We start from the raw sequence: 26523 nt of genomic DNA on the forward strand, positions 1-26523 counted from the left end.
CCGTAAGTCTTTGGATGGTGTTAATGTATTTTCATTGTTCATATTTCACCTACTTTTCTGGATCTCAGATTCTTGGTGTTTTAAGACAAAGTCTGCTTTTTTTTTAAAAAAAGATTTTATTTATTTGACAGAGAGATAGACAGCACAAGTAGGCAGAGTGGCAGGCAGAGGGGGAGGGAGAAGCAGGCTCTCCGCTGAGCAGGGAGCCCGATGCGGGGCTCGACCCCAGGACCCCGGGATCATGACCCAAGCCGAAGGCAGCCGCTTAACCGACTGAGCCACCCAGGCGCCCCCAAAGTCTGTTTTTTTTAAAAATTTAAAAAATTTATATACCGCTGCTAGAAATCAAACCTCTTCAGGGAAGAATCGCATCTTTTTTTAGTCTCTTTTTAGCATTTGGAATATGTAGCGTAGGATCTAAGCCAAATAAAAGTGTTCAAGAAATGCTTACTAGCTGTTTTTATTTTATTCAATATTCACTAAATATTCATTATGGGTGAAAGGTATATCCATCAGAAATATCTGTACTGCATATCATTACAAGAAAATATATTTTATGAATTTTCTAAAATGGGAAAATTTACAAACTGAAATTATTTTAATCATTAAAAAAATAATTTGTCTAGCTCATAGACTCTTCAATGAATAGAAGCTAGGCTAACACAAATGGTCATATGTTATGATCAGGTAACTACAAGTAACCTGGGCTTGGGAATACTATTGTACTATACTAAACTATTTAAAAATTAATTTCTAGAATCCCAACCCTTATATTTCCATGGCAAGTCACATACATTATTTCAATCCTCCATAGCCTTTGGAAATAGGCAAGGGTGAGTAGTATTCTCAACTTGCAGTTAAGGAAAAGATCCAACAAATAATTGAATTACACAAAATCCCCTTTCCATTAACCAGTGATGCCAGGGCTAGATTGTTATTCTTTTGTTCATTTCACTATCCTAGGCTGCATGTACACAAGGGACGGGCCAACTTGTATTCCAGAATTCAATTTCCGTGTTTCTTCTCTGAAAATTCATAGGTTACCCATTCCTTCCATCCTCCAGCATAGTGTTGAGCACTGAAAACATATAGCAAAGTTAGTGCTGTAAACATTTCCTCCTGCTTTATAACACAAGGTTGATAGGAACTTTAGAGATTAGAGGTGCAATGACTACTCTAGACTTTAAACCTACTTAAAAGACTGTTACTTTTGAGTAGGATGAAAATATAGTGTCTTAGTCTCTAACCTGCTATTACTAACACAGTAATTACAAAAAAAAATTTTAATCGACCAGTAAACATAATACATATGAAACATTGCTATACACATTCTTGAATACATTTTTATAATTCATCTATGCACCTGTTAAAGCCCAGAGATATGGCCATGTCCAAAGCCTTCTTGCTTCTCACTCCGGCTAAACAAGAAAACACTAGACTGTCAGATTTGGATGGTTTTACTTCATTGTACTTCTCTTTGAAGTCTTTTGGGTTCATCTGTAGAGCTTCACCTACCTCATCCACTGAAAGAAAATGTTAAGAATTTTAATTAAATTGTAGATACAGTAAAATACTGAATATATACTTTCATGAAGCAATTCAAGTCACATGTCACTTACATGGTATATTGACAGACCCAGGAATTTTTCCATACTCGACAATTTCCCATGTCTCTCTAACATCAATTAACATAATTTTTTTGGAATTCAAGAGGTTCTTAAGTTCCTTATAAGTGACATCTTTAAAAATAGCAGTACAAAAATTGTGGCAGCTTCCTTTTATTGACTTCAAACCTGGAAAGAATAAAATAATTTAGGCACCTTCAAAGTAACATTGTTATTAACATCTGGAAAGCAGGTCAAAGGAATTTCCCCCCTGGTTCCAGCCAGCTAGCTGTAGTTGATTTTTTGACTTCACTGACCTGTGTATGTATTTTGTACACAGCCTGATAGAGCCACGGGGTGTACCCCTCCCCTCTTGCCCTACATGCTTAAGGGCTGGCCTTGTGCCAGCTCCATATTCTACTCTCTCCAAGCCCTTAATTGGGTGGAACTTGTAAATACACATTCAGCATTTGGTAACTGAATTCTGCAAATAATTTGTACGTCTAACCATAATCCAAGTTACATGTTAAGAAAATTTTAATTTCCCCTCGCAAGCGAAGATAATGAGCCATATGTTAGATGTGGGAAACTTACATGTGAAACTACACTTGTAAGTACTTAAAGGCACTGTTTCTATCTGTTAAATAATTGGTGAGGCACCTGGCTGGCTCCGTCAGAAGAGCATGGGGCTCTTGATCTCAGGGTTGTGAGTTCAAGCCCTATGTTGGGTGTAGAGATTACTTAAAAACTTAAATAATTGGTAACATAATATGGTACTGGGTAATAACCTGTAAAATAGATCCATGGGTCCACACTGATATAAGGATATAATTGAATAAGTGGGGAGAAGGGATTATTTCAATTGATAAATGTAGAATGAATGATGAAAAGTGAAAATCACCATTAGGTTAACATCCGAGTAGTAATTATTTTGGCAAGAGCCATTGACAGATGCTAAAGTTAGTGGGTGAAATTTTGATGAGAAATAGGGTAGCATCTCCCCGTGAGATACTCCTCAGGAGATGCTTACTAAATAAGAAAAGGAAACACCTGAAAGATACCACTTTAGCCAATTATTCAAAGATCACTTCACTAAAAAAAAAAAGATCACCTAGTAATGAGAAATGTTGACGAAATGTACTCTCTGATATGATGCTCAAAGAAGAGCACATCACTTCCTTAGTATTTTTGCCAAAATGCATACCCTAAATCAAATCAGAGGAAAATCTCAAACTCAATCTACAAAATAATCAGTACTCTTAAAAAAGTGTCAACGTTATGAAAGACAGAGACTGTGGAACTGTCACAGATTAAAGCAGACTGAGGAGCCATGACAATGTAATAACAACATAGAATCCTGGATTGGCTCTGGGACTATAAAGACCGCAGTAGGAAAACTGGTGAAATTCAAATAAGGCCTGTGGATTAGCTAACAGTATTATGTCGGTATTACTTTCCTCATTTCAGTAATTGTACCATGTGAGATGCTTACATTAGGGGAAGTTGAGTAAGAATAAAGGGAACTCCATTTTACTTCTGCAACTTTTCTACAGGTCCAAATTGTTTTTTAAGCATGAAAGAAAACCCAAAAGATTTTTTAAATAAAATAAAAATTCTAAAAATTTAATAATCATATTTCACAACAAAATGACCACTGTAAGGTAAATAATGCTTCAAATGTTTAAAATATTAAATATCTTATAAAGTGAAATTGGTTTAAACAGTATAAACTAGCATAGGAAAAGGTTTAAAGATCTAAGTCCAGAAACAGACACACAATATACCATCTATGAGAATTCAGTATTTGGTAACAGTTATATTTCAGAATAATGGGGAAATTTTGTTCAATGAATATGTAGGGCAACTAGCTAGCCATCAGGAAGAAACTTCAAGCAGGCTACTGTCTCGTTCCTTACATGTAAATAAATTTAAATTTCAGTCTAAAAACTAGTATCTTAGAAGTACCAATAGAAAACATGAGCAGATAATTTAAATCTTGGGATAAGAAGACCATCCTAAACATGGCAAAATCAGAAGTCATAAAGTTTTGACCTCATAAGAATGCTAAATTTATATATGGGAAAAGAACAATGAATAATTAGAAGATAAGTGGCAGGCAGGAACAAAATATTTGTAACATAGAAATGACAAAACATTAGTATTAATAGAGCTCATACAAATAGGAAAAGGACAAAATTACCAAAGAAAAATGGTCAAAACACGAACAGGGAATTGCTCTGAGAAAAATACCAATGGTCCATAAAATGTAAAAAGATGCCCTATCTCACTACTTATTAAGGAAATGCAAGATATAAACAAAATTTTTCAAATTTTGTCAGATTTGTAAAAATTGAAAGGATTGATAAATATTGGTGAGGGTATGAGGAAATGGGTACTCTTACATTGTTGGGAGTGTGTAACAAAATCTTTTGAAAGGAAAATTTAGCAGGAATAACATTTTATGTAGGTGTATCTTTTTTACCTCACAATTTTACTTTTAGGAACCTATCTTAGTACAGCAGTATTAGCATGAATACATACAAATGTATATAAGTATATATATATATATATATGCATTGGCAGCATTCTCTGTAATACTGAAAAGTGGCAAGAAGCTGGAAGTCTATCCACAAGGGAATGGTTATAAGTGGTACATTCATACAATGGCATATTATTTAGTGTAAGTTCTCCAAAATATAGTACTAAATTTAAAAAACTAGTTGGAGAGCACAAGGTATAAACCAGGGGTTCCCAGACTTTCTTGGTTCATCCTTTCATGTCTTAGTAAATTTTCTGCAGTGAGCATAGGCCAAAAGAAATGCTTCGCGGTCCTATTTATTAAGTAGTTAAGAAAAGCCAAAAGTGAGCTGTGAAAAACCACCTTTTCTTATAAAAACCAAATACTGTTCTATTTTCATTTGTCTTTCTCACTGATAGCAAAAGATGGAAAAATGGATAAATACAATAGTTAAAAAAATACAGATTTCCCCGCAATTCTACTCCAAGGTATGTACCTAAAAAATTTGAAAACAGGGACTCAAATTCAGACACCAATGCTCATAGCAGCATTATTCACAATTACTCACAATAGCCAAAAGGTGGAAACAACCCAAGTGTTCATTCAACAGATGAGTGGTAAACAAAATGTGGCTTATACATATAATGGAATATTATTCTGCCATAAAAAGGAATGAAGTTCTAATACATACTACAGCATGAAACTACAACGTTGAAAAAACGCTCAGTGAAGTAAGCCAGACACAAAATGACAAGTATTTTATGATTCCACTCATATGAAATATATAGAATAGGTAAATTCATAGAAAGTAGGTTAGAGGTTACCAGAAGTTGGAGGGAGGGCTGTTATTACTCAATGGATTTGAGTTTCTGTTTGGAGTGATGAAAATTTTTGGAAATACAGTGGTAATGACCCCACAATGTTGTGAATATAATTAATGCCACCGGACTGTACATTCAAAGATAGCTAAAATGGCAAATGTTATGTTACATATATTTTATCACAGTAAATACATTAAAAAAAATAAAAATACAGATTTTCCCATCCTCTTCAGATTTTGAAAAATTGGCCCATGTTATCTACAAGATTCGATCTTAAAATGCCTGGGATAAAACTATTTCTCGCTCAACTTGCTGTTTTGTGAATTCCCAGAATACAAAGTCAGCAGGCTGAGTTCACACTTGGTACTATCCCTCATTGTTAGGAACTGGAAAACTATGGTAATTTAAAAAATTGTTAAACTCAAGACTGTGGTGGTACTTCATCACTGGGAAACAAACATCATCTTGACATGTAACCTGTGTAATTGAATCAAAGATAGTTATGTTTTTCTTATATATTAGAGTCAAACTGACATTTAACTTTCTCTATACTCCTGTTGGGAGTGTGGCGGGGCGGGGGGGGGGAGATAGAGAATAGGTGTATAACCAGTGAGGACTAGATTTCCTAGCTTTCCACTCTGAGCCAAAGCACAAATACTCCCTTAATGAGTCTCAGCTCCCCCAAGCCTCTCATGGTATGAGGTCCAGTCCACACTAATTCTTTAGTTAAAGCTATAATGTATTTTTTTGTACAGCAAGGCCTCTACTGGTAAATCAACCACTTCATCTATTGCTTGATCACAGAAACAACACTCAGTTCCTACACTGAAGGAAAACTGGCTGTTTGGGATTTATTGAGATGATGTGGGGTTCTCTTGAGGGATTCTCAAGAGTAACACAGGCTATACATGATTTTCACATTTTTGAGCCTCATTTTTGAATAAACTCCAATTTTGCTGTTTCCACACTGGTAAATCTAGCCTCACCTGCATATTACCTACAGCCTACATAATAAGATACAGTCCGAACTTCTTAGTATGCTCTATCATGTCCTTCAATCTACTTTACCAGACCTCCTCTTCCCCACTTCTCCTCTCCCTCAATAGCCCTACCCTCCAACTATATTAAAAGTATACAAGTGCTCTGACTACATTTTTACAGTGGAACGAGCAGGGATTTTAGAGTCAGATAAACCAGGTTCAAATCCTGGCTTGTTTGTCCACTTAGCTCTGTAATCCTGGGCAGATTACTTAAACTCTCTGGGACTTAGTTTCTTATTTATAAAACAGGAATAATATTACTTAACCTTTCTGAGTTGCTGTGAGGTTTAAGTAATCTATTTGGTGCAATCTTTAAATACATATTTTTGTCTTCCTTCATGATTTATGCACACTGAAGGGAAACCTTCCTTCCTCATCTCTATCTGGCACACTCTTACTCTCCTTGAAGACTCTGTTAAATGCCACTTGTCACTAACCCAACAGTTCTACTTCTAAGTATCTATTCTAGTAAACTACCTGTACATATAAGCAAAGAGGTATGTACAATGGTAATTATTGAAGAAATTTTTATAACAGCAAAAAAAGGAAACCAAAATGTCCATCTATAGGGGACTGGTTAAATAAACTGTGGTAATCCATACTATGGAATATATGCAGTGGTTAAAAGAGTTCTATGTACTGCCATGGAGAGCTTTTGAACACCTAAGTGAGGAAAAAATGCAGAAAAGTATTAATAATAGATCACATTATATATATGATCCACATATGATATGCAAAAACATAATTAGTGGAAGATCTAAATAGACATTTTTCCAAAGAAGACATCAAGATGGCCAACAGACACATGAAGAGATGTTCAACATCATTAATCGTCAGGGAAATGCAGATTGAAACCAGAATGAGATATCACCTCACTCCTGTTAGAATGGCCATTATCAAAAAGACAAGAAATAACAAGTGTTGGTGAGGATGTGAGAAAAGGGAACCCTCACGCACTGTTGGCGTGAGGTAAATTGTGGCGTGGGTAAACTGATGCAGCCACTGTGGGAAACTATAAGAGGTTCCTTAAAAAAATTAAAAATAGAACTACCATATGATCCAGCAATTCCATTTCTGGTATTTATCTGAAGAAAATGAAGATGCTACTTTGAAAAGATACATGTACCCTCCTGTTCACTGCAGCATTATTTATAACAGGCAAGATATGGAAACAACCTAAGTGTCCATTGATGGGTAAATGGATAAAGAAATTGTGGTACACACACACACACACACACACACACACGAATTTTCAGCCATAAAAAAGAATGAACTCTTGTCATTTGAGACATGGACCTCAAGGGCATTACACTAAGACAGAGAAAGACAAATACCGTGTGATCTCATATGTGGAACCAAAAACAAACAAACCCTCAAACCCTAGTTCACAGATACAGAGAACAGATTGGTGGTTGCTACAGGCAGAGAGTGGCGGGGCAGGAGAAATGGATAAAGGTAAAAAAGGTAAAAATTAAAAATATATTTTTTTAAATTAAAAAAATAAGAATTCTCATCTTCATAGGGAAAGGGGAGAGGGAATGTAGGCCTTTTAGGGGGGAGTAAATGACTTTTAGGAAAGATGAATGGGCTCTTAGAAGATTGGATGGGAGGTATGACAGTTTGTGATAAAGTTGGGGTGTGGTGTTGAGTTCCAGTCTCCTTTCCTGTGATGAGTCAATCGTCCCTGGTTGATGAAACTCCTGGGAGGGGACTTATGAAACTGAGTTCCTTTTGGAGGATCTGTCTTTAGGTAGGTAAGAGGAGTTCAGAGAAAGCCTCTCTCTGCATTTGCTGTTTTTCAAATGCCTACAGCTCAAAAATCAACCTACCAACCCAAATTTCAGTGTGAGATAAATATGATGACCTAAAAATATTTAAAATCACATATTAGACAATGCAGATTGAAGATCTAGTATAATTCAGAATGGTCTGATTCATACTGTATATATGTTTAGAAGTTTGTTTTTCTATTACAATTGTCAGGTCTTTTTAGTAAGGAGAAACCTATAGGAATAAGCATTTTTTTTTAACAGAAAGCTTAAGAAATTTAGGATTACTTTTAGGGGCACCTGGGTGGCTCAGATGGTTAGGCATCTGCCTTCAGCCCAGGTCTTGATCCCCAGGGTCCTGGGATTGAGTCCCATGTTGGGCTCCTAGCTCAGCAGGGAGTCTGCTTCTCCCTCTGCCTCTCTCCCCTGTTCATGCTCTCTCTCTCAAATGAATAAATAAAATCTTTAAAAAAAAAGTAATTTAGGATTACTTTTATATATCTCTAAGTTCTAGATTCAATTATTGTTTGAAAATTTTTTTCAAAGTTTGTTTATTTATTTATGTAATATCTACACCCAACATGGGGCTTGAACCCATGACCCCAAGATCAAGAGTTGCATGCATGTTCTTCCAAGTGAGCCAGCCTGGCACTCCTATCTTTGAATTATTTAATTTTGATTAGCCTAATGTGATCTAATTAATTGTATGTTTGAAGAAAGTATATATAGAAATCATATACATGATTTGGGTTCTAAATTTATTTTTTCATAAATTTAGCTTCTTTTCTATATTATAATATAGCATAGTTTTGTACTATATGTTGTACTTTGAAAAACTAAGCTAAATTTCACTTAGAGGGGCGCCTTGGTGGCTCAGTCAATTAAGCGTCTGCCTTCAGCTCAGGTCATGATCCCGGGGTCCTGGGATCGAGCCCCGCATCAGGCTCCCTGTTCAACAGGGAGCCTGCTTCTCCCTCTCCATCTGTCACACCCTCTGTTTGTGCTCTCTCTCTTTCTCAAATAAATAAAAATCTTTAAAAAAATTTTTCACTTAGAAATAGTCTACCATTACTTCCTACCAATTCAGTTTGGTATTCTTTTTATAATTTCAAATAAATAAAGTTTTGATGTGAAAAATGTAACTATTTGAAACATAAAAGTTTTTGCTTAATAATAACAATCACCATAATAAATCACTCTTGCCACAGCTATAAAATAAATTCTCTGGTTTATCTATACTCTTCTTTTGGATGTTGACACCTTAGAAACCCCACATCAATATCTGTTGAATATTGAAAATTATTTCTAGAGACCATGTAATGGTCAATATAAACAACACACAACCAAGAAAAAATATATTAGAAATAATGATTGTCACTCCAGAGAGAAAATATTAGGAAGAACATTTGGTGTGCTTCCTTCTCAAGTGGGTACTTGGTTTTAGTGTGAACATTTTATGACTTCTAATGTAATCACTTTAATAAATATTTTGACTTTTTGAGAACCACTCACAGCAAAATTTGAAAAGCAAGTGAACCACCATCCCAGTGAATAAAAGGTTAAAATGGAAATTTTAGATAAGGCAATGCATTTATTGCATGAAGTGGTAAGTTTAATATGAAAGGGGAATACCCTATACTAGCTTTCAGCTTCTCAAAGCTACTTGTCTTCTCAACCTCCATTACTACTCGATCACAGTACATTCCCTTAAGTAGCCCAGCGACTCCCCGGGTCCTCTGAGCTGTCACCTTCCCCAACCGCCCTCCTATTTAAAGCATCTTCTGTTGCTGGCAGCTGATTCATATTGACAAAGCACCTCCGTGTTTTCTGTTGTTCTTTGTAGGACCAGGATCAAGTAAAGGCCTTTACACACCCTGGCTATTACCCAGAAAGCTACTTAGATTCTTAGAGAGGTCAGAACTCCGGAAAGATAGAGGACAGAAAGCGGTAGATGAAAGTTCACGCACTTTGTGCCTCCACAAAGGTGTGCGAGTACAGCACTCAGCTGCAGTGTACGTGACTTAGTCGGTCGGCTTTGGGACCCTGCTTCAAGCCTGCCTAAGTCTAAGCAGAGGCGAAAAGGAAGACGCGGACAACAATGAAGCTCCCGGAGTGAGACTTGAGGGGTACCTTGAGAGAATGAAGGTAGACAGCAAGTTTTTGTCCTCGTGGAAATGTAGGAGACAAAGGACATTTTCAGTGTTACGGGGGGGGGGGGTTCACCGATTAAGTAACAAGCACTCACGTTAGCAGCCTCAAGTCATTAAGAAGACAAGGATTGACAGGATTCTCTTTGGAAAGTCTTGGTTGAAAGATTAGAAACCCATCCTGGCAACTGGAAGCAACCTAAATGTTCATACAGGAAATGGTTAAATGAATTATGAAGCATACCATGCAGCATTTACAAGGAAAGAGGCAGACCTACATTTAGTGACTTGGAGAGAGGTCCATATTGCTAAATGAAAAAGTCCCCTTTGAGATCTATACACACATAAGATACAATACTTACGTTGTATAAATGTCCAGGAAAACATCTGGAAGGAAATAGAAAACTATTCCTGGGGAGTGGGATTGCATGAACAAGAATTCTGGGGCATAGGGCGCCGGGGTGGCTCAGTCGTTGAGCGTCTGCCTTCCTCTCAGGTCGTGATCCCAGGGTCCCGGGATCGAGCCCCACATCCGGCTCCCCGCTCAGCGGGGAGCCTGCTTCTCTCTCTCTCCCTCCGCTGCTCCCCCTGCTTGAGCTCTCATTTTCTCTCCCATTCCGTCAAGTAAATAAAATCTCAAAAAAAAAAAGGAATTCTGGGGCATAAATTAAAAAACAGCAACACCTATATATTATATATGTAGTATTTTTATGTCTACATTTATGCATACTCATAGAAAAGTGTTTAGAAGGATGTGTACCAAACCACGTTCAGAGAAGAGGGTGGACTATGGGCGGGTGTATAGAGGGGATCATAAGCTGTTCTTTATTGTCAGTTTGAATATAATGGGAATACAATAATGTATCACTAGAATTTTTTTTAAGATTTTAAGTAATCTCTACACCCAACCTGGGGCTCCAGCTTACAACTCTGAGATCAAGGGTTGCATGCTCAACCAACTGAGCCAGCCAGGCACCCCACTAGTAAAAATTTTTTTAAATGAAAAGCACCTTTTCTCTAACACTTTCTCCAACTCGCATAGAATAATTGCTTTTTCCATTGCAGTCTCACGGGGCTGTGTGTGGTGACTGTTTACTTGTGTCCGTCTCTCCCCAAAATGATGACGGGAACTGCAGAGGCTGTATCCCCAGCAGGAGGTCTGCATTTCTAGGTGCTCAATAAACAACACATTTGCATAGAAAAAGCGCATTTTAAACGACAGAGGATGTACCAAGAGTTCAAGTGGAATAACTGGGAGGGAGCGCGGGGGACACAGTGTTAGGCCACAGTCTCTGCAGCTGCATCCACAAATGAAAATTGTGCTAAAGGAGAGGCAGCATGTAAAGCAAAAAGAAGGGACTGGAAGCCTGCTCTTGAGTAATACACCCAACGCCTCCACTAACCTTCGTTTCTCTGGCTTGTTTTGCCGTCCGTAAAATTAGCAGTGGTACTTTAATAGCTCTAACGTGTTATAATTCTAGGTGACTGTTGCCATCAAGCTCTGAGCGCGGCTCCCTAGTGGGTCACAGGTGTAACTCGCAAAGCTGGGCTCATCCGTAGTCTCTCGGGCAGACACTGGCCGTTTTGCTCGCTCCTCTGAGTTGCCAACTGACTTCACTGGCCCAGTCAGGCACCGGTATCTCCATAAAAGCCTCCCCACGCGAGCTCCCTGCAGCAACGCTGGGCTCTCTCCCTGCGTCCCCCAAGAGCACCCCCAGACCCAAGTAGCCCAGAATCTGAAGGAAAGTAGGTGCTATCTTCCCAAGTGCCAAGAGTAATGAGTCTGATTTTTAACCGGAAGCCTCAAGAAGCGAGCACCCCCACCAATGCCATTCCTTCCCCGGGCCGGAGGTTAGGCACTCTCCCTTTCCCCAGGGACCGCCGAGCTCACCCCAGAGCGCAGCCTCCGCGGACCCCAGGATCGCCCGGCGCGCACATCCGAACAGCCGCAGCGGCAGCACCATCGCCCACTCGCGCCCACCGGGCCGCTGACTTCCTCCTCCGGCTCCTCCTTCTTGTTCTCCGCCGCCCCGCCACCCGCGCCGGGCTCTTGAGCGCCCCCCGGCCCGCCGCCGGCCGAAGCGGGGAGTGCTACAAGGAGTGATAGCTGAGGGAACCGTGCTCAGGTCAGGATCCCGGGCTCCCGGCTCAGCGGGAAGCCTGCTTCTCCTTCTTCCTCTCCCTGCCTACCCCCCTGCTTGTGAGCGCTCGCTCTCTCTGTCAAACAAAAACAAACAAACAAACAAACAAACAAACAAACAAATAAATAAATAAATAAAATCTTGAACAAAGACACTGCGAGTTGAGCTTGCTTTTTGTTTTGGATTATTATTTTTTAAGGAGAGACAAAGCTTAAAAGTGGAAAGTAGAAAATATACCAAAGATGAAATTTAAAGATTTTTCTAAAAAAGATTTTGTTGGTTTATTTTTGAGAGGGGAAAAATTGAGCGGGGTGGGGGGCGGCGGTAGGGGCAGTGGAAGAAGCAGGCTCCCCATGGAGCAGGGAGCCCCAGGCGCTGCTCCATCCCAGGACACTGGGATCACGACCTGAGCGGAAGGCAGACGCTTAACCGGACTGAGCCACCCCGGTGCCGAAATTTAAATATTTAAAGTAAATAAATTTTTCCAACTTACTTTATAACAGGATTCTTGTAGGTTAATTTAAAGCAAACTACACAGACGCTTTTCTAAGAACTGCTCTTAACTCCAGTAGCTGGTACAACTAATGTCAGTATTAAAATAATCTCATGCTGTCATCTTTCCCCCACAACTTTGATATTTGACTATAACTGACCATAGCTTGTCAGAGTTAGGCCCAACTATTTTATAAAATGTGTTAGTTTGCAACTGCTACTGTAACAAATTACCACAAATTTACTGGCTTGGAGCAATATAAATTTATTATGTACAGTTCTGTAGGCGTCAGCAAGCCTGTACTCCTTCTGAAGGCTCTAGGGCAGAATTTCTTTTTTTGCCTTTTTCATCTACAGAAGCTGCTGGCATTCCTTGGCTAGTGGTCCCCTTGCCCATCTTCAAAGCCAGCAGTTTAGCATCTTCAAATCTCTAACTCTGACTTCTGCTTCTGTTGTCGCATCCCTTGCTCTTCCTCTGACCCTCTGCCTCCCTTTTAGAAAGACCTTAGTGAGGGGTACCTGGGTGGCTCAGTCGTTAAGCGTCTGCCTTCGGCTCAGGTCATGATCCCAGGGTCCTGGGATCAAATCCCACATCGGGCTCCCTGCTCCGTGGGAAGCCTGCTTCTCCCACTCCCCCTGCCTGTGTTCCCTCTCTCACTGTGTCTCTCTGTCAAATAAAAATCTTAAAAAAAAAAGTGCTTTAGACTAGACATCACAATTGTTGATTTAAAAAAGTTATTTATCTATCCTTTTGTTTAAATGAATTACTGTTTTCAGTAGTTCTGTGGGGATTAAAAAAAAAAAAAAGACCTTAGTGATAACTTGGGCTACTTGGATGATCCAGGAAAATTTCCCTCGCTCAAGATCCGTAATTTAATCATATTTGCAAAGTTCTTTTGCCATGTAATTAATGTAACATGATTACAGTTCCAGGAATTAGAACACCTTTGCGGGCGGGTCGTGTTATTCAGCTTACCACATAAAGTTTATTATTACTGTGGTTCATTTCCTTATTTTAAATGTATTCTCAATTTGGTCCCCAATATAATGAAAGCTATATTTAACTGCAAATTAATTTATAATGGAAAATTTAAAAATTAATTTTTTAAAAGATTTTATTTATTTATTCATGAAAGGCAGAGAGAGAGAGAGAGAGAGAAGCAGATGGAGAAGCAGGCTCCCAAGGAGCAGGGAGCCCGACGTGGGACTTGATCCCAGGACCCTGGGATCATGACCTGAGCCGAAGGCAGACGCTTAACCATCTGAGCCACCCAGGCGCCCTAAAAATTAATTTCTAAATGGTATTATTAAAGTGTGTGTCCAAGGAATAATTTAATTAAGCAGTTTAAAATTATTCAGTTTTCAAGAATTTATTCTATTTTTTTAAAAGATTTTATTTATTTGACAGAGAGCACAAGCAGGGGGAGCTGCAGGCAGAGGGAGAGGGGGAAGCAGGGTCCCTGCTGAGCAGGGAGCCTGATGTGGGGCTTGATCCCAGGACCCTGGGATCATGACCTGAGCTGAAGGCAAATGCTTAACCGACTGAGCCACCCAGGCGCCATTAGTTTTCAGTAATTTAATAATTAATAGCACCACTTCAAATTTCTATGCCAGTGCCATCACTTACAATTCTGTTTTTCCAAAATATTTGGAATTTTAGCTATAGTTTCTATATGATCTATTTTGTGGATTAACTTTGAATTAAAATGTCATTATATGTTGTAAATTCACGTACTCCCCATAGCATCCCCAAGCTGTCCTGAATACATCAAAACCATAGATAGCATGAACACAGGTATGGAAACAATGAAACAATGTGCTTGGCCTCAATAAATCACATTCAATTTGATTTATGCTTTTGCAAGAGCACAAATTATGAAACAATTCTTTTTCCAATGTTCGTGACTAAGTATTTGAGAAATATTTTTCTGCAGGATTTTTTATCTCAAAAGATGAATAGCTCCTCCCATAACTAGCACAGTGCCGGACTTGGTTTATTAGCAAAAAGTCTTGTCAAAAGAGAGTCTTGATTATTGTTCCTTGGACCACCGTCCAAGTTCTTCTTTCAGAGAGACTCAGGAAGTCTTAAAGTGGGATGAAAGGGAGAAAATAGTTAACTCTTCTGGGAAAGGTCTACTAATGCTGAGTTGATATGAATCATTAATTCTCAAACAACTCATTTTATTTCTTGGCATAATGCAAATGAAAGGCAACTGGAAAGGAGGAGACTTTCCCCATTTCTTTCTAAGTCCACATCAAGCCTCCATGTATTTGACAAATCAAATGAAAAATTAGGAAATGTATTGTTTTCCATGCAGCTTTTTTTTTTTGAAAGAGTTTCTATCAAAACTTAAAATGAGTATCTGTTGACTCAGGATTTCCATTGCTATCTACTAATGATATTTGCACAAGTAGGCAAAGATAAAGGGTACATCAACAGAAAACTGGGGGAAAAATGATACATCCATTCACTGCAGTTTTAAGCAACTAGTCAAAAGAATGAGGCTAAGCTAGAGTTATGTCCAAGATAATCTGTCAAGCGAAAAAAAAAAGTTGTAAAATAGGATGTAGACTGCTAGAAATCAAGATAGTTTCGGAATTTTATCATTTCCAAGAAAAATTTTATGGTGTTTGCATAATTCCTAAATTTCTTTTTTTTTAAGATTTTATTTATTTGAGAGAGAGCGAGCACAAATGGGGAGAGGGGTAGAGGGAGAGGGAGAAGCAGACTCCCCACTGAGCAAAGAGCCTGAGGCAGGGCTTGATCCCAGGACTCTGGGATCCTGACCTGAGGGGAAGGTAGAGGCTTAACCTACTGAGCCACCCAGGTGTCCCTAATTCTTAAATTTCTGTGTTCTAATTCAGTCTGTCTTTTTAGTCCAGTATATGATACATTTTTAAAAATCCCATTTACAGCAATGCTATTTAGTATGGAAATTAGATTTGTTCAGGTTTGCATATCTTTTTTTCCTCCATGTTCTGTTTCAAATCTGATGTTAAAATAAATGAAAACTTTTGATTTGTGATGTAAACAGTTTTGACTTAACAATTACACCACAGTATGACCTATTCTTATTTGGGGAATTTTTTTTCCCCTAAAGAAAGAAATAGGGAAAAAAAATTTTTCCGTAAAGAAAAAAATTCGCCTACTCCAAAACATTACTTATCCCTATATCTAGCACAGTAACTGGCATATTTGTACTTAGTTATATTTGGTGAATGAATGGTTTCCATAAATACAATGTAAACACTTAATGACCTCCTTTGCCAAGTTCTGCACATAGAAATAATGCTAACTATTTCACAAGAAATGAATTAGAGATTTTACTGGAAAATCCAAGTTTTTGGTTTATCTCTGGTATCTTGGACTCTTAATCCAAGGTTCTATCATAAGGCCACTGCCTCCTGGCTGAAGAGTTGTGAAAGATTACAAAGCTTATAGGACTTACCCATAATGAGAGTTGATGTTTGCAATATCATTAAAATATTTTCAAACCATTTTTACTAAACATATGAGTGTGCAGACCACTTTAACGGATAATCGAGCTTCGAAGAGGTATAGGTCAAGAAATTTCCTGTCTAGTAAGTAAGCGAGGACAGGTAAGCCCATAATGAAAAATATGCAAGATTACATGACAAATGTCAGATGTGACTTTACTGCACAGAAGAATGGGACAGAGGGAAGTCGGAGCTATCCCTTCAGGCCCTCACCGACAAGTGGGACTTAAGCCCGACTCCGGGTAGACCTGAGTTGCGTACCCCAGGACACTATTCCGACAAGAGCCTTGAGTCTTCTCCCATTATTCTGAGATTAGTCTGGCCTACCGGGCTCTGCAGACCTACAGAACGCAGGCGCGACGCGAGCTGGCCCCGCCCTGTCCATGCCCCACTCCGGTGCGCCATCGCCATAGGGACGGCCTCAAACCCCACCCCGGCTGTGGGCGGGCACAGGAGGTCCTGCCTCTGCCGACCGGGAGGTCGGCCGCACAGGCGCAGTCTCTTCTAGTTGTAGACGCGGCTTCTTGGCGCGGCGTGGTGAGTCCGGACTGCGGTGCCGGGTATCCGCAGTGTCTCGGTCTTCGCTTCCTCTACCCCAGCCCCTTGTGGCAGGACGGGGCTGGAGAGAGACCTGTTACGCGCCCCCGTCTTTCCGATCCCGGGGGGCTCCAGGGGGTCACCGGGGGCCGCGTGAGTGCGGCCAGACTGGGCGCCGGCGGCGGAACTGGGGTTGTTTCGGCGGGAGGGGTCCGCAGGGAGGGACCCGAGTCTCCGCTTTATCTGGAAGCAGGCGCTCTCCCCCCAACCCCCCCTCCGACACCCTTCCCGCCTCCCTCCCGCGCTCTCTTCTCACTACCCATTTTTTCTTGAGAAACTTGGGTTGCTATTGTTAGTGACTGGAGGGTAGTATTAGGAGCCTTGGAGAAGGGCTGCCGGGGTCCAAGTCTCCATCCACCACTTACTGGCTCCGGGACCTCTGCAGGTCACTTAACCTTTGTATGTCTCAGTTTCAAGTGTAAAATGGGGGAAGTAGTAGTAACCTGTCTCATAAGGTGGTTGTGAGAATTATGTGAGGTAATATCTTTTAAGCGCTGAGAGCCGAGCGTGATGCACACACAGCAAAAGTATGTCAGTGCTGTTCATCTTTTTGAGTCTGGTACTAAAAGGAGAGTGTGTCCTTCTCCCTACGCCGAAAATAATTGCCCAAGAGTCCAAGGGTAGGGAAAAAATTTTTTTTTTCTTTTTTGAGACTATGGGCTTTTGTTTGTATGGCATGTTTTTAAAAAATCAAACATTAATAAACAACTTAGTTGTACATCCTACAGCAGAGAAAAGACAGATGTTAGAGTCATACTGAAGTTGAAAACTGGAAAGTTTTGTTTGGGAAACCACATGAAAAAAAGGGCCAGAACTTATTTGTCCTGAAAAGAGTTAACATATCAAGTCTGAGACTGCTATCCTTAGAAAGTTCTGCTTGCAAGGGTACACCTTGTTTGGCATCTGGAAACAGTATAGTTTATGCTGTACACTGTGGTTTATGCTGAAGTTACCAGCCTCCAGGAAAAACCCGGTCCTGTGAGTCTGCAGTGAGCTTCCCTGGGCAGAAACATTGCACAGACATTGCTGGATTTTCCTTATTGGGGGAAAGAGTGTGCTCTCTTTGACCCTGTCTGGCCGGAAGAGAACATAAGGAAGCCTGCTCATGGATTCCTGCAAACTTCACGTTTGTCTTTTTCCATTATGCTCATGTTGTATGTCCATACTACATTGCTGTAATACAAGTTAGCCGTGAGTACAGCTACATGCTGAATCCTGTGAGACCTTCCAGTGAATCTCCAAGTATGTGGGTGGTCTTGGAACTCCCCAGACAAAATACTGGTGATAGAAACTACTTGAAGCTCCAGTAATTAGATTTTGTCTCTTTTTGCTTAAAAAGGGAAAGAAAAAGAAAGCTATATAGATAAGTAATTGCTAAATAGTGGGTCACTGTCCAAAATTATTTCTATGTTTAGATATAGTGCATGTGTCAGAAAAATCACTGGAAATTGACTACATTGCCAAGTTAAGTTTGAGTCTCTGTCTTTTACAGACCTTTTATAGATTGTAGGTCAAATACCTGGGGTTTTTTGTTTTTGTTTTTGTTTTGTTTTTAATTCTGCAAGCACTGTCTATGTGTTGATGTCTATTTTTATTAAGAGGTTATCTGTGAAGCTGGGAAAAGGTATGGCCAGTTTCTCTTGGGCCATTTTTCCTGGATTCTTTTAGTTATGCCTGTATTTTCAGGACATCACATTGAAAGAGTTGGAGGTAAGTCTAACTTTGGGGGTGGAAAGATCAGATTTGCCTTCTGATTATATCTTTTTTCCCTCAGCAAAGTAGAAGACTAGATATTATTTTGGGAAGTAGGGAGATGGAGGAGTTAGAGGTTTAGAAGAGTGAGAAAGGTTTCACATGGCTGTGTGTGTGAGTAGTAGGTAAGTACGTTTTCCAGGAAGTGTAGTAGGTAATGGCAAGTCTTGATCCATTTGAGGTTGAGATTGTGATTATGAATTTAGTGGACCCAGTCTGCTTTCTTACAAGATTTTCTCCAGCCTCTTTGGATACAGACATGCAGAAAGTGGTTAATTGGGTTCATTTAGGTTTGGGGTTTTGTTAGGGAGGTGATGTGGTGGTCGTTAAGGCTCTGCACACATATTTTGTTCTTTCAGGGTACATGGGAAGGTTGCACTCTTTTGTACACACCCCACATCCCACTCCCTTACCCCCATGTCTACTTGAGGTTAAATGTGTCATATGACTTGCTTGGGCTGGTAAAATATGAGCAGACGTGACAGACATCATTTCCAAGTGAAGCTTTAAGAACCAGCACTCCATTTGCTACTTTCCCATCTCCCTGCCTTGCTATAAGTGATCATGGAAGCACTTGGTGAGGTGGCAGCCTCTTGCCAGCCTGGGCACTAAAGGTGAATAGGAGTGGCTGTAGAGGCAAAGCTGGAAGAACTCGAATTTGTGATTAGGGAACAGAATACTTGAATTAGTGATTTTGCAAGGTAGAACTGTAGGGTAAGTGGGTGAGGAAGTTTGGAGGGAAAAGGCAGTCAAATGAAGTGGTCAAGGAACTCAGAGGCCTCGTGCATCTCTAACCCTGAAGGCCATAATTTGTTGACGCTCTGTTCAAGAGTGATGACCCCTGGAGTTAAAAGAAATGGCTCATAAAATGGTAAATTAAAAAGCTTCCATATGTGGAATATAGTATAACTGAATCAAGATTCAGAATTTATTTATTTATTCATTTTTAAAGATTTATTTATTTTAGAGAGAGAAAGCATGTACATGAGCACGGGGAGGGGCAGAGGAAGAGGGAGAGAATCTCAAACAGACTTCCTGCTGAGCGTAGAGCCTAATATGGGGCTGGGTCCCATGACCCTGAGATCATGACCTCAGCCAAAATCAAGAATCGGCCACTTAATCAACTGAGCCACCTAGGTGCCCCAAGATTCAGAATTTATTATTGAGTTGAAAGATTTCCACTTTGATCAATAAAAGCAAATAAACAAATAGCCATGAAAATTTCAGTGTAAGCTTAATTTTTTATCTAAAATCTTAACAATTAACTTTGGGTTTTTAAAAAATATAAAGGACAGAGGTAAGTAACACCTTGAAGAAAGAGACAAATTAAGTGTAGGACATTATACAATGTGGTCTTGAAAGTGTGGTCTGTGGGAGCACCTGGGTGGCTCAGTTGGTTGAGTGTCCAACTCTTGGTTTTGTCTTGGGTCATGATCTCAGAGTCCTGAGATCGAGCCACCTGTTGGGACTCCACACTCTGCGGGATTCTGCTTGAGATTCTCTCCCTCTCCCTCTACTTCTCCCCCTGCTTGTGTGTACTCTCTCTCTAAAATAAATAAATCTAAATCTTAAAAAACAAAACAAAACAAAACAAAAAAAAACACGTGGTCTATGGACTCACAGCAGTGGCTTTCCAGTGGGAGCTTGGTAGACAGGCAGAACCTCAGGTCCTGTGCCAGACTTGCTGAATCAAAATCCACATTTTAACAAGATCTTTAAGGTGACTCAAATGTACTGTCCTGATCTTTTTTAAAAAGCCAGTGTCTTGGGGCGCCTGGGTGGCTCAGTCATTAAGCATCTGCCTTCGGCTCAGGTCATGATCCCAGGGTTCTGGGATCGAGCCCCACATCGGGCTCCCTGCTCAGCGGGAGGCCTGCTTCACCCTCTCCCTCTCCTCCTGCTTGTGTTCCTTCTCTCGCTATCTCTCTCTCTGTCAAATAAATAAATAAAATCTTTAAAAAAAAAAAAAAGCCAGTGTCTTAGGAAAGTATAAGATGGGAAGAACAGTTTCTGGATTAAAAGATGCTAACAATTAGCATGACGTAACCAATACAAAGTGCAAACCTTGATTGAGTCTTGATTTTTAAAAAAACAGTATGGAAGATAATTTTGGGTCAGCTGAAGAGGCTAGAATATGATGGAATATCAGAATAGGGAATTATTGTTAATTTTCTTAGATGTGATAATGATGTGATTATTCTTAAAAAAGATACATGCTTTTTGCAACTTTGAAATAGTTCAGCAAAAACAAATATACTCACATACATGTATATATGTCTGTACACACTGATATTTAGATAAAACAAATAGGGCAAAATGTTCTAGATGTGGAATCTAGGTAGTAAGTATATGGGTGTTTATTATATTATTCTTTTAACTTTTGTGGAAGTTTACATTTTTTCGTAATAAAAAAGTGGAGAAAAACCCCAGAAAAAATGCAGTAGCTTAAAACAATTTCTTTCTTTATTAGTTGTTCAGTGCTAGGTCATACCGTGCAGGTAGGCTGGCTCTGCTGTGCTGGGCACATGGCTTCCATCCCTGGTCCATTGTGGCTTTTCCAGCTTCTACTGTTTCCTAGCTAGTGGGTCGGGAGAAAGGGCAAGGGGAGCACATGACCCGGAAGCAGCACTTATTCCCTTGATCAAACCTTTCGTTTTTTCATCCACCTGGACATCATGTATCTAGGGAGTAGTTGGTAAAAGTCAAATGTAATGTACATTTGTATATTGGTTTAACCAAGATTTCTTTGGTTTCACCTGATGTTTTCTTCTTCTTTTGATGTACTAGGGCCCAACTAAAATGGAAGTCATTTCTTTTTTTTTTTAAAGATTTTATTTATTTATTTGACAGAGAGAGACACAGCGAGAGAGGGAACACAAGCAGGGGGAGTGGGAGAGGGAGAAGCAGGTCTCCCACTGAGCAGGGAGCCCGATGCGGGACTCAATCCCAGGACACTGGGATCATGACCTGAGCTGAAGGCAGACACTTAACGACTGAGGCACTCAGGCGCCCCAAAGTCATTTCTGTTTTAATATACATTAAGTAGAATACCTAAAATTTTAATTTTGAGGATTAAAGTGTATTCATTTCCCCCTACCCCCAACCTTTTCAGTAAATAACAGATGCGGGTGAAAGAACCTTCCCAAGCTTTGCCTGAGAAAGCCAAAAGGAGTAAAAGACCTGCTATACCTCGTGATGAAGACTCTTCAGACGACATTGCTGGTAAATTGTGGTATCTGGCGTCCTGAGTGGTGTTGTGGAAAATAACCATATATGTTTTTAATCAATAAATCCTTTGCTCTTTATTTTTACTATTTTCTGCCTGAACTTTAAAATTAGCTTGTCTAGTTCCAAAACATCCTGTTGATGTTTTATTGAGATTTTGTTTAGTTTATAAAGTAACTTAGAATTGGCATCTTTTTGTTGTTTTCCATTTCTCATGACCTGTTAAAGCCAGGCCTTTAAGCCTGGAAGATGACTGGGGAGCTGCTGGCCCCGGGCTGGCTTTTCTCTTGAACTTCATGCCTTCTGTTTCAGCTTTTCTGAGGATTTTCCTCCTTTCTCACCAGTTCAGTTCTCCATTTAAAAAGTTTTTAATTTTTATTTCCATTTTCGAGTGTTTTTAACTTGGATAGTGTTTCAGGATAGTTAGATTGTTATATTGAAGGAAGTCTGAATTATATCTTTAAACATTTGTTTTATTCTGTGAAATTATTTTTTTCAGGGATTCTGATGATTCTTTTGTTAGCTCTTCCTTGCCTGTCTTCTAGTTATTTTTTCTCAAATTGTCTACAACTCCTACTTCCTTTTCATTTTGCTTGCTCTTTTCCTTTTTATCTTTTACAGTGTTTTCTGCAGTGTCTTTTTCACCATATGCCCTTTTTAGTTTTGTCATCCTTTTTGTGGTTTTTATTTTTTTCCTCCATTTCTTTCCTGAGCTCTGCCAGTCACTTTCTACTGTTTTGCCACCTCATGCTGGAGCATTTGCTTCCGTTTTGTATTTGTATTTCATGGCAGTGATTTCTGTGCCTTTTGTTTTTCCTTTTTCTTATATTGGATAGAATTTATGGCTTTGATTTCTCTTTGATTTCTCATTCTTTAATGTAGGGTTACCTTTCTTGGATCAGTTAGTTTTAGAATATTTGTGTAAGAAGGAGGGCCAGAGCACTGTCAAGACCAGCTGGAGTTTTGAGTGTGAGCTCAGTTAGCCTTTACTTCTTTCCACTCAACAAGATTAGGCAGCCCTGGTGTTTTTTCAGAACCCGAAGGATCTTTTCTCGCTGCCTTAGAGACAAGACTGTTTCTGGCAAATTTGGCTTGTTTGTTTCTCACTTAGTGAATTAGAAATTGCCTTCTTTTGCTTCTTTTTTTTTCAATATATTTTTTTCTATTTATTTATTTATTTGATGTAGTGTTCCATGATTCATTGTTTGTGTATAACACCCAGTGCTCTATTCAATACGTGCCCTCTTTAATACCCATCCCCAGGCTAACCCATCCCCCCACCCCCCTCCCCTCCAGAACCCTCAGTTTGTTTCTCAGAGTCCATAGTCTCTCATGGTTCGTCTCCCCCTCCGATTTCCCCCCCTTCATTTTTCCCTTCCTACTATCTTTTTTTTTTTTTTTTTAACATATAATGTATTATTTGTTTCAGAGGCACAGGTCTGTGATTCATCAGTCTTACACAATTCACAGCGCTCACCATAGCACATACCCTCCCCAGTGTCTATCACCCAGCCACCCCCTCCCTCCCACCCCCCACCACTCAGCAACCCTCAGTTTGTTTCCTGAGTAAGAATTCCTCATATCAGTGAGATCATATGATACATGTCTTTCTCTGATTGACTTATTTCGCTTAGCATAATACTCTCTAATTCCATTTTAGTCTTCCACCTTCTTTTGCTTCTTAAAACAAAACTGGATATAGGGTAGCTCCTGCCAGGGTTGTTGCAGCACAGAGATTTAGGTTTCATTCTGTGTCTGCAAAGTAAGCGGGGTTCTCTATGGGATCTACAGCTGCAGTATGCTCTCTGCTTCCTTCTGTATGCACCCCTATTTGATCCCTGCTGCGTTGAGGTGGGACTCTTCCACTGAATTTATGACTTGGGGCTTCAGTTGTCTCTTGGTTTTCCTGAAAATGAACTTGATGTTTTTGTTTTCTATTCTTGTTGACATTGGACAGTTTCTGAGAGGAGAATGGGGAAGTGTTGATTTTAGACCATCATTTGCAAACTGGAAGACCTCCTTGTAAAGTTTTTTAATATTTAAAGTGAAAAATGTGGAGACTTTAATTATTGTTTTGATTTGTTAATGTGAAACAACTATAGACTTTAATACATTTATATATTTTATTCAGGAATCCCTAGAGGACTTATTTGGCAGATGAAATTTAGACAATTGTATGATCAAACAAATTACAGAAAACTGAGGAAATCTTATTAGCACAGCCCACCACCAAGGATTGTGAATACTATTTAAACACTGGTTAACTCTTGTAAGAAAACATCAAACTTTCAAATTTGCTTATAAAAAGTATATATTGTCGAGGCATTTAAAAGCTAGTAGAGTTAATTTAGACTCCTGGGACCTTTTTATCATGAATTCACTTATCTCTGAATTCATTAACAATTTCAGTTTTATATGTCTGAATTGTAGAATCAGAGAAGAGCTAAGTTATACCCTGGCCAAATCCTACCCCAGAGATGATATAGAAGGTGTATGGAATGATTTTTCCCCTTAGAATTTTAAAATATAAAAACTCAAAGCATTGATATCTAGTAACCCACTTCTAGGTCCTGTATCTATGTGGTCATCTATCAGTCTTCCCCAGAACACCCCTTTCTTTAATGGCATGTGTCCTTGCTTTTCAAATATAGGGCTTTGGAATTACTCCTTTTGTGTCTATTTTTATACCTTGCTCTTGGTGTAAGATTAGAAGTCCTAATCTTTCCCCAGATTTACACATTATTTTTATTGAAATTATATTTTACAATAAGTCACTTGTCAAGACTCACATACTTAGGCTTCAGGATGAAAAGGAACTAATGCTTAGCCTCTCTCTAGTTAACTAATAGGTGAAAAGGAGTGCTGTGCATTTGGGAAGGGAAGTGGAGAAAGTCAAAATGTCCATACTCCTGTTTCCCTCTTCAAGTTACTCAGTCTTTCCTTTGCTGTTTAATTTTGGTGGATAGTTGTAGTTTTGGTGTTTGAGATAGATGAGGTGCAGAAGTGGAAGTGTTAGGTATTTGGCAGAAGTGGAAGTGTCATTGTGTCCTTGGGAGAAGAACACAGTTATCTGAATAAAAACATACTAGCCAATTTTGGCCAGTTGTCTCCACACAGTATACCCAGTGGGACTCTGTTATAAAGGATAATTAAGGACTACGCAGCGTCATTTGTTATTTGGAAATATTCGTTAAGGAGAATTCTTGTTCCTGTAAATTATGCCATATTGTTTGTTCCTCTTTCTCCTTTCTCTCAATAATGATGAAAATAGCATCAGAGCAGAGGTAGGCTCTCTGGAAAGATTTGGTGTGTGTATCTTAATGAGAAGAAAATATATTCAAAATGCTTGACACAGTAGCTGCTCAGTAAATAATCTATTTATTAAACTTTTTATTTTTGAACTAATTTTGAATAGGAAGGTTCAAAGAGATACACAAGGGGGTCCCATTCACTCTTCACCCAACCTCTCCTGATTTCACATCTTGTATTTCTATAGTACAATATCAAAACCAGGAAAATGACATCAGTACAATCCTAGAGCTTATTCTGATTTCACCAGATATGCAAGGCCTCATGTGTGGGTGTCTGTGTGAGTGGGTATAACTCTGTGCACTTTTATTACATGTGTAGTTTTGTATATCCACCACAACTGAGATACCCGTCTGTCCCATCACCACCCCAATGGTTACCTGTTTATAGCCACACTCTCTGTTCTCCATCCATAGTCCCTGGCAGCCACAAATCTGTCCTCCAACTCTCTAATTATGTTATTTCACGAATGCTTTATAAATGGAACCATGCAGTATGTATCCTTTTGAGTTGTTTTGTTTTCCAAATCTCTTTGCTTTTTAGTTACAGTATTTTAATGCTATTGACTTTGGCTTACTGATGGTAGCACTTTGGATTAGCAAAGAAAATGTTCACATTTTGTTTTGTCTTATTCAGTAGGTTTCACTTGCCAGCATGTAAGTCATGCTATCAGTGTGAATCATGTGAAGAAAGCAATAGCTGAGAATGTGTGGTCAGTTTGCTCAGACTGTTTAAAAGAAAGAAGATTCTGTGATGGGCAGCCAGTACTTCCCTCTGACATATGGTTGTGCCTCAAGTGTGGTTTTCAGGTGAGAAGCGTGATTTTTATATGTGAGTTTCTCTTAAATATTTTTCTTAAATGCGTATTGTGAGTTGGACTGTTGGTAATGTTTAGAATTTAAAATAAATTTATTCATGTTTAGATAGAAGTCTCCAAGGCTCAACTTAGAAACATTAGTTAAGGTAAAATAAAAGGTATATTATATTCAGAAAGTAACCACATGTGGTTTAGAAATACTTTGAAAGGGAATCCAACCTACTTGCAGTAGTTCTCACGTCTGGACCTGCCTTTACCTATTTGTATTTCCTTAAGAAATGGATCCAAGTTTTTTTACATCTTACTAGATTAATTTTTTTTCTCTCTATGAAAGGATTCTTTTTTTTTAAACAATTTTTAACAGCTTAGAAGCTATTAATATCTGTAATATTTTTTGAAAAACATTTAAGATGTCTACACTTTTTCTAAAATAAGAGGAATCCTTATTATCTCACATAGCTCGTAAGTAGGACCACATCAGGATTAGTTAATTCAATGAAAAGAACATTGAAAACTGAGCTTTCTTCCATTTTTCTTTTGTCCACCCTCAATTTCATGGCTTTTTATGGCTGAAGATATTTCATGCATTATATATCATACAGCCATCCCCAGAGGCCAGAAAGAGGGCAAAAAGGACATCCCTTTCCTGTTTTTGTTTTAATTTTTAAATATATGAAACTTTTCCCAGAAACATCTAGGAGACTGCCCCTCATGTCGCATTGACCAGAACTGGATCTTATTTCTTTACTTACCTGGTGAGGGAAATTACTGTGATTGGTCTGAGTCTCATTAG

The 26523-nt window shown here is 39.1% G+C and overlaps 2 protein-coding genes across 2 annotated transcripts in view; one reads left to right on the forward strand and one right to left on the reverse strand.

Moving 5' to 3' along the window:
* Positions 1-328: 328 nt before the first annotated feature.
* LOC114209958 (thiosulfate sulfurtransferase/rhodanese-like domain-containing protein 3) lies at positions 329-11930 on the reverse strand. The gene is made up of 4 exons (XM_028104189.2): positions 11791-11930; positions 1620-1793; positions 1364-1523; positions 329-1078 (listed from the first exon to the last, which is right to left on the reverse strand). Exons 1-4 carry the CDS (start codon positions 11861-11863, stop codon positions 1006-1008), a joined length of 480 nt encoding a protein of 159 aa, XP_027959990.1. The 5' UTR covers positions 11864-11930; the 3' UTR covers positions 329-1005.
* Positions 11931-16488: 4558 nt separating this feature from the next.
* USP45 (ubiquitin specific peptidase 45) overlaps positions 16489-26523 on the forward strand; it is a 71663-nt gene continuing 61628 nt past the window's right edge. The window contains exons 1-3 of the mRNA XM_028104246.2: positions 16489-16567; positions 21492-21601; positions 25550-25722. Coding sequence (XP_027960047.1) covers positions 21502-21601; positions 25550-25722 — 273 coding nt within the window. The 5' untranslated portion in view covers positions 16489-16567; positions 21492-21501. The remainder of the gene's footprint in view (positions 16568-21491; positions 21602-25549; positions 25723-26523) is intronic.

Source organism: Eumetopias jubatus, unplaced genomic scaffold (assembly GCF_037043125.1).
Source record: "Eumetopias jubatus isolate StellerSeaLion01/CBP00866 unplaced genomic scaffold, mEumJub1_p1.0 scaffold_6, whole genome shotgun sequence".
In the NCBI taxonomy this organism is placed as follows: domain Eukaryota; kingdom Metazoa; phylum Chordata; class Mammalia; order Carnivora; family Otariidae; genus Eumetopias; species Eumetopias jubatus.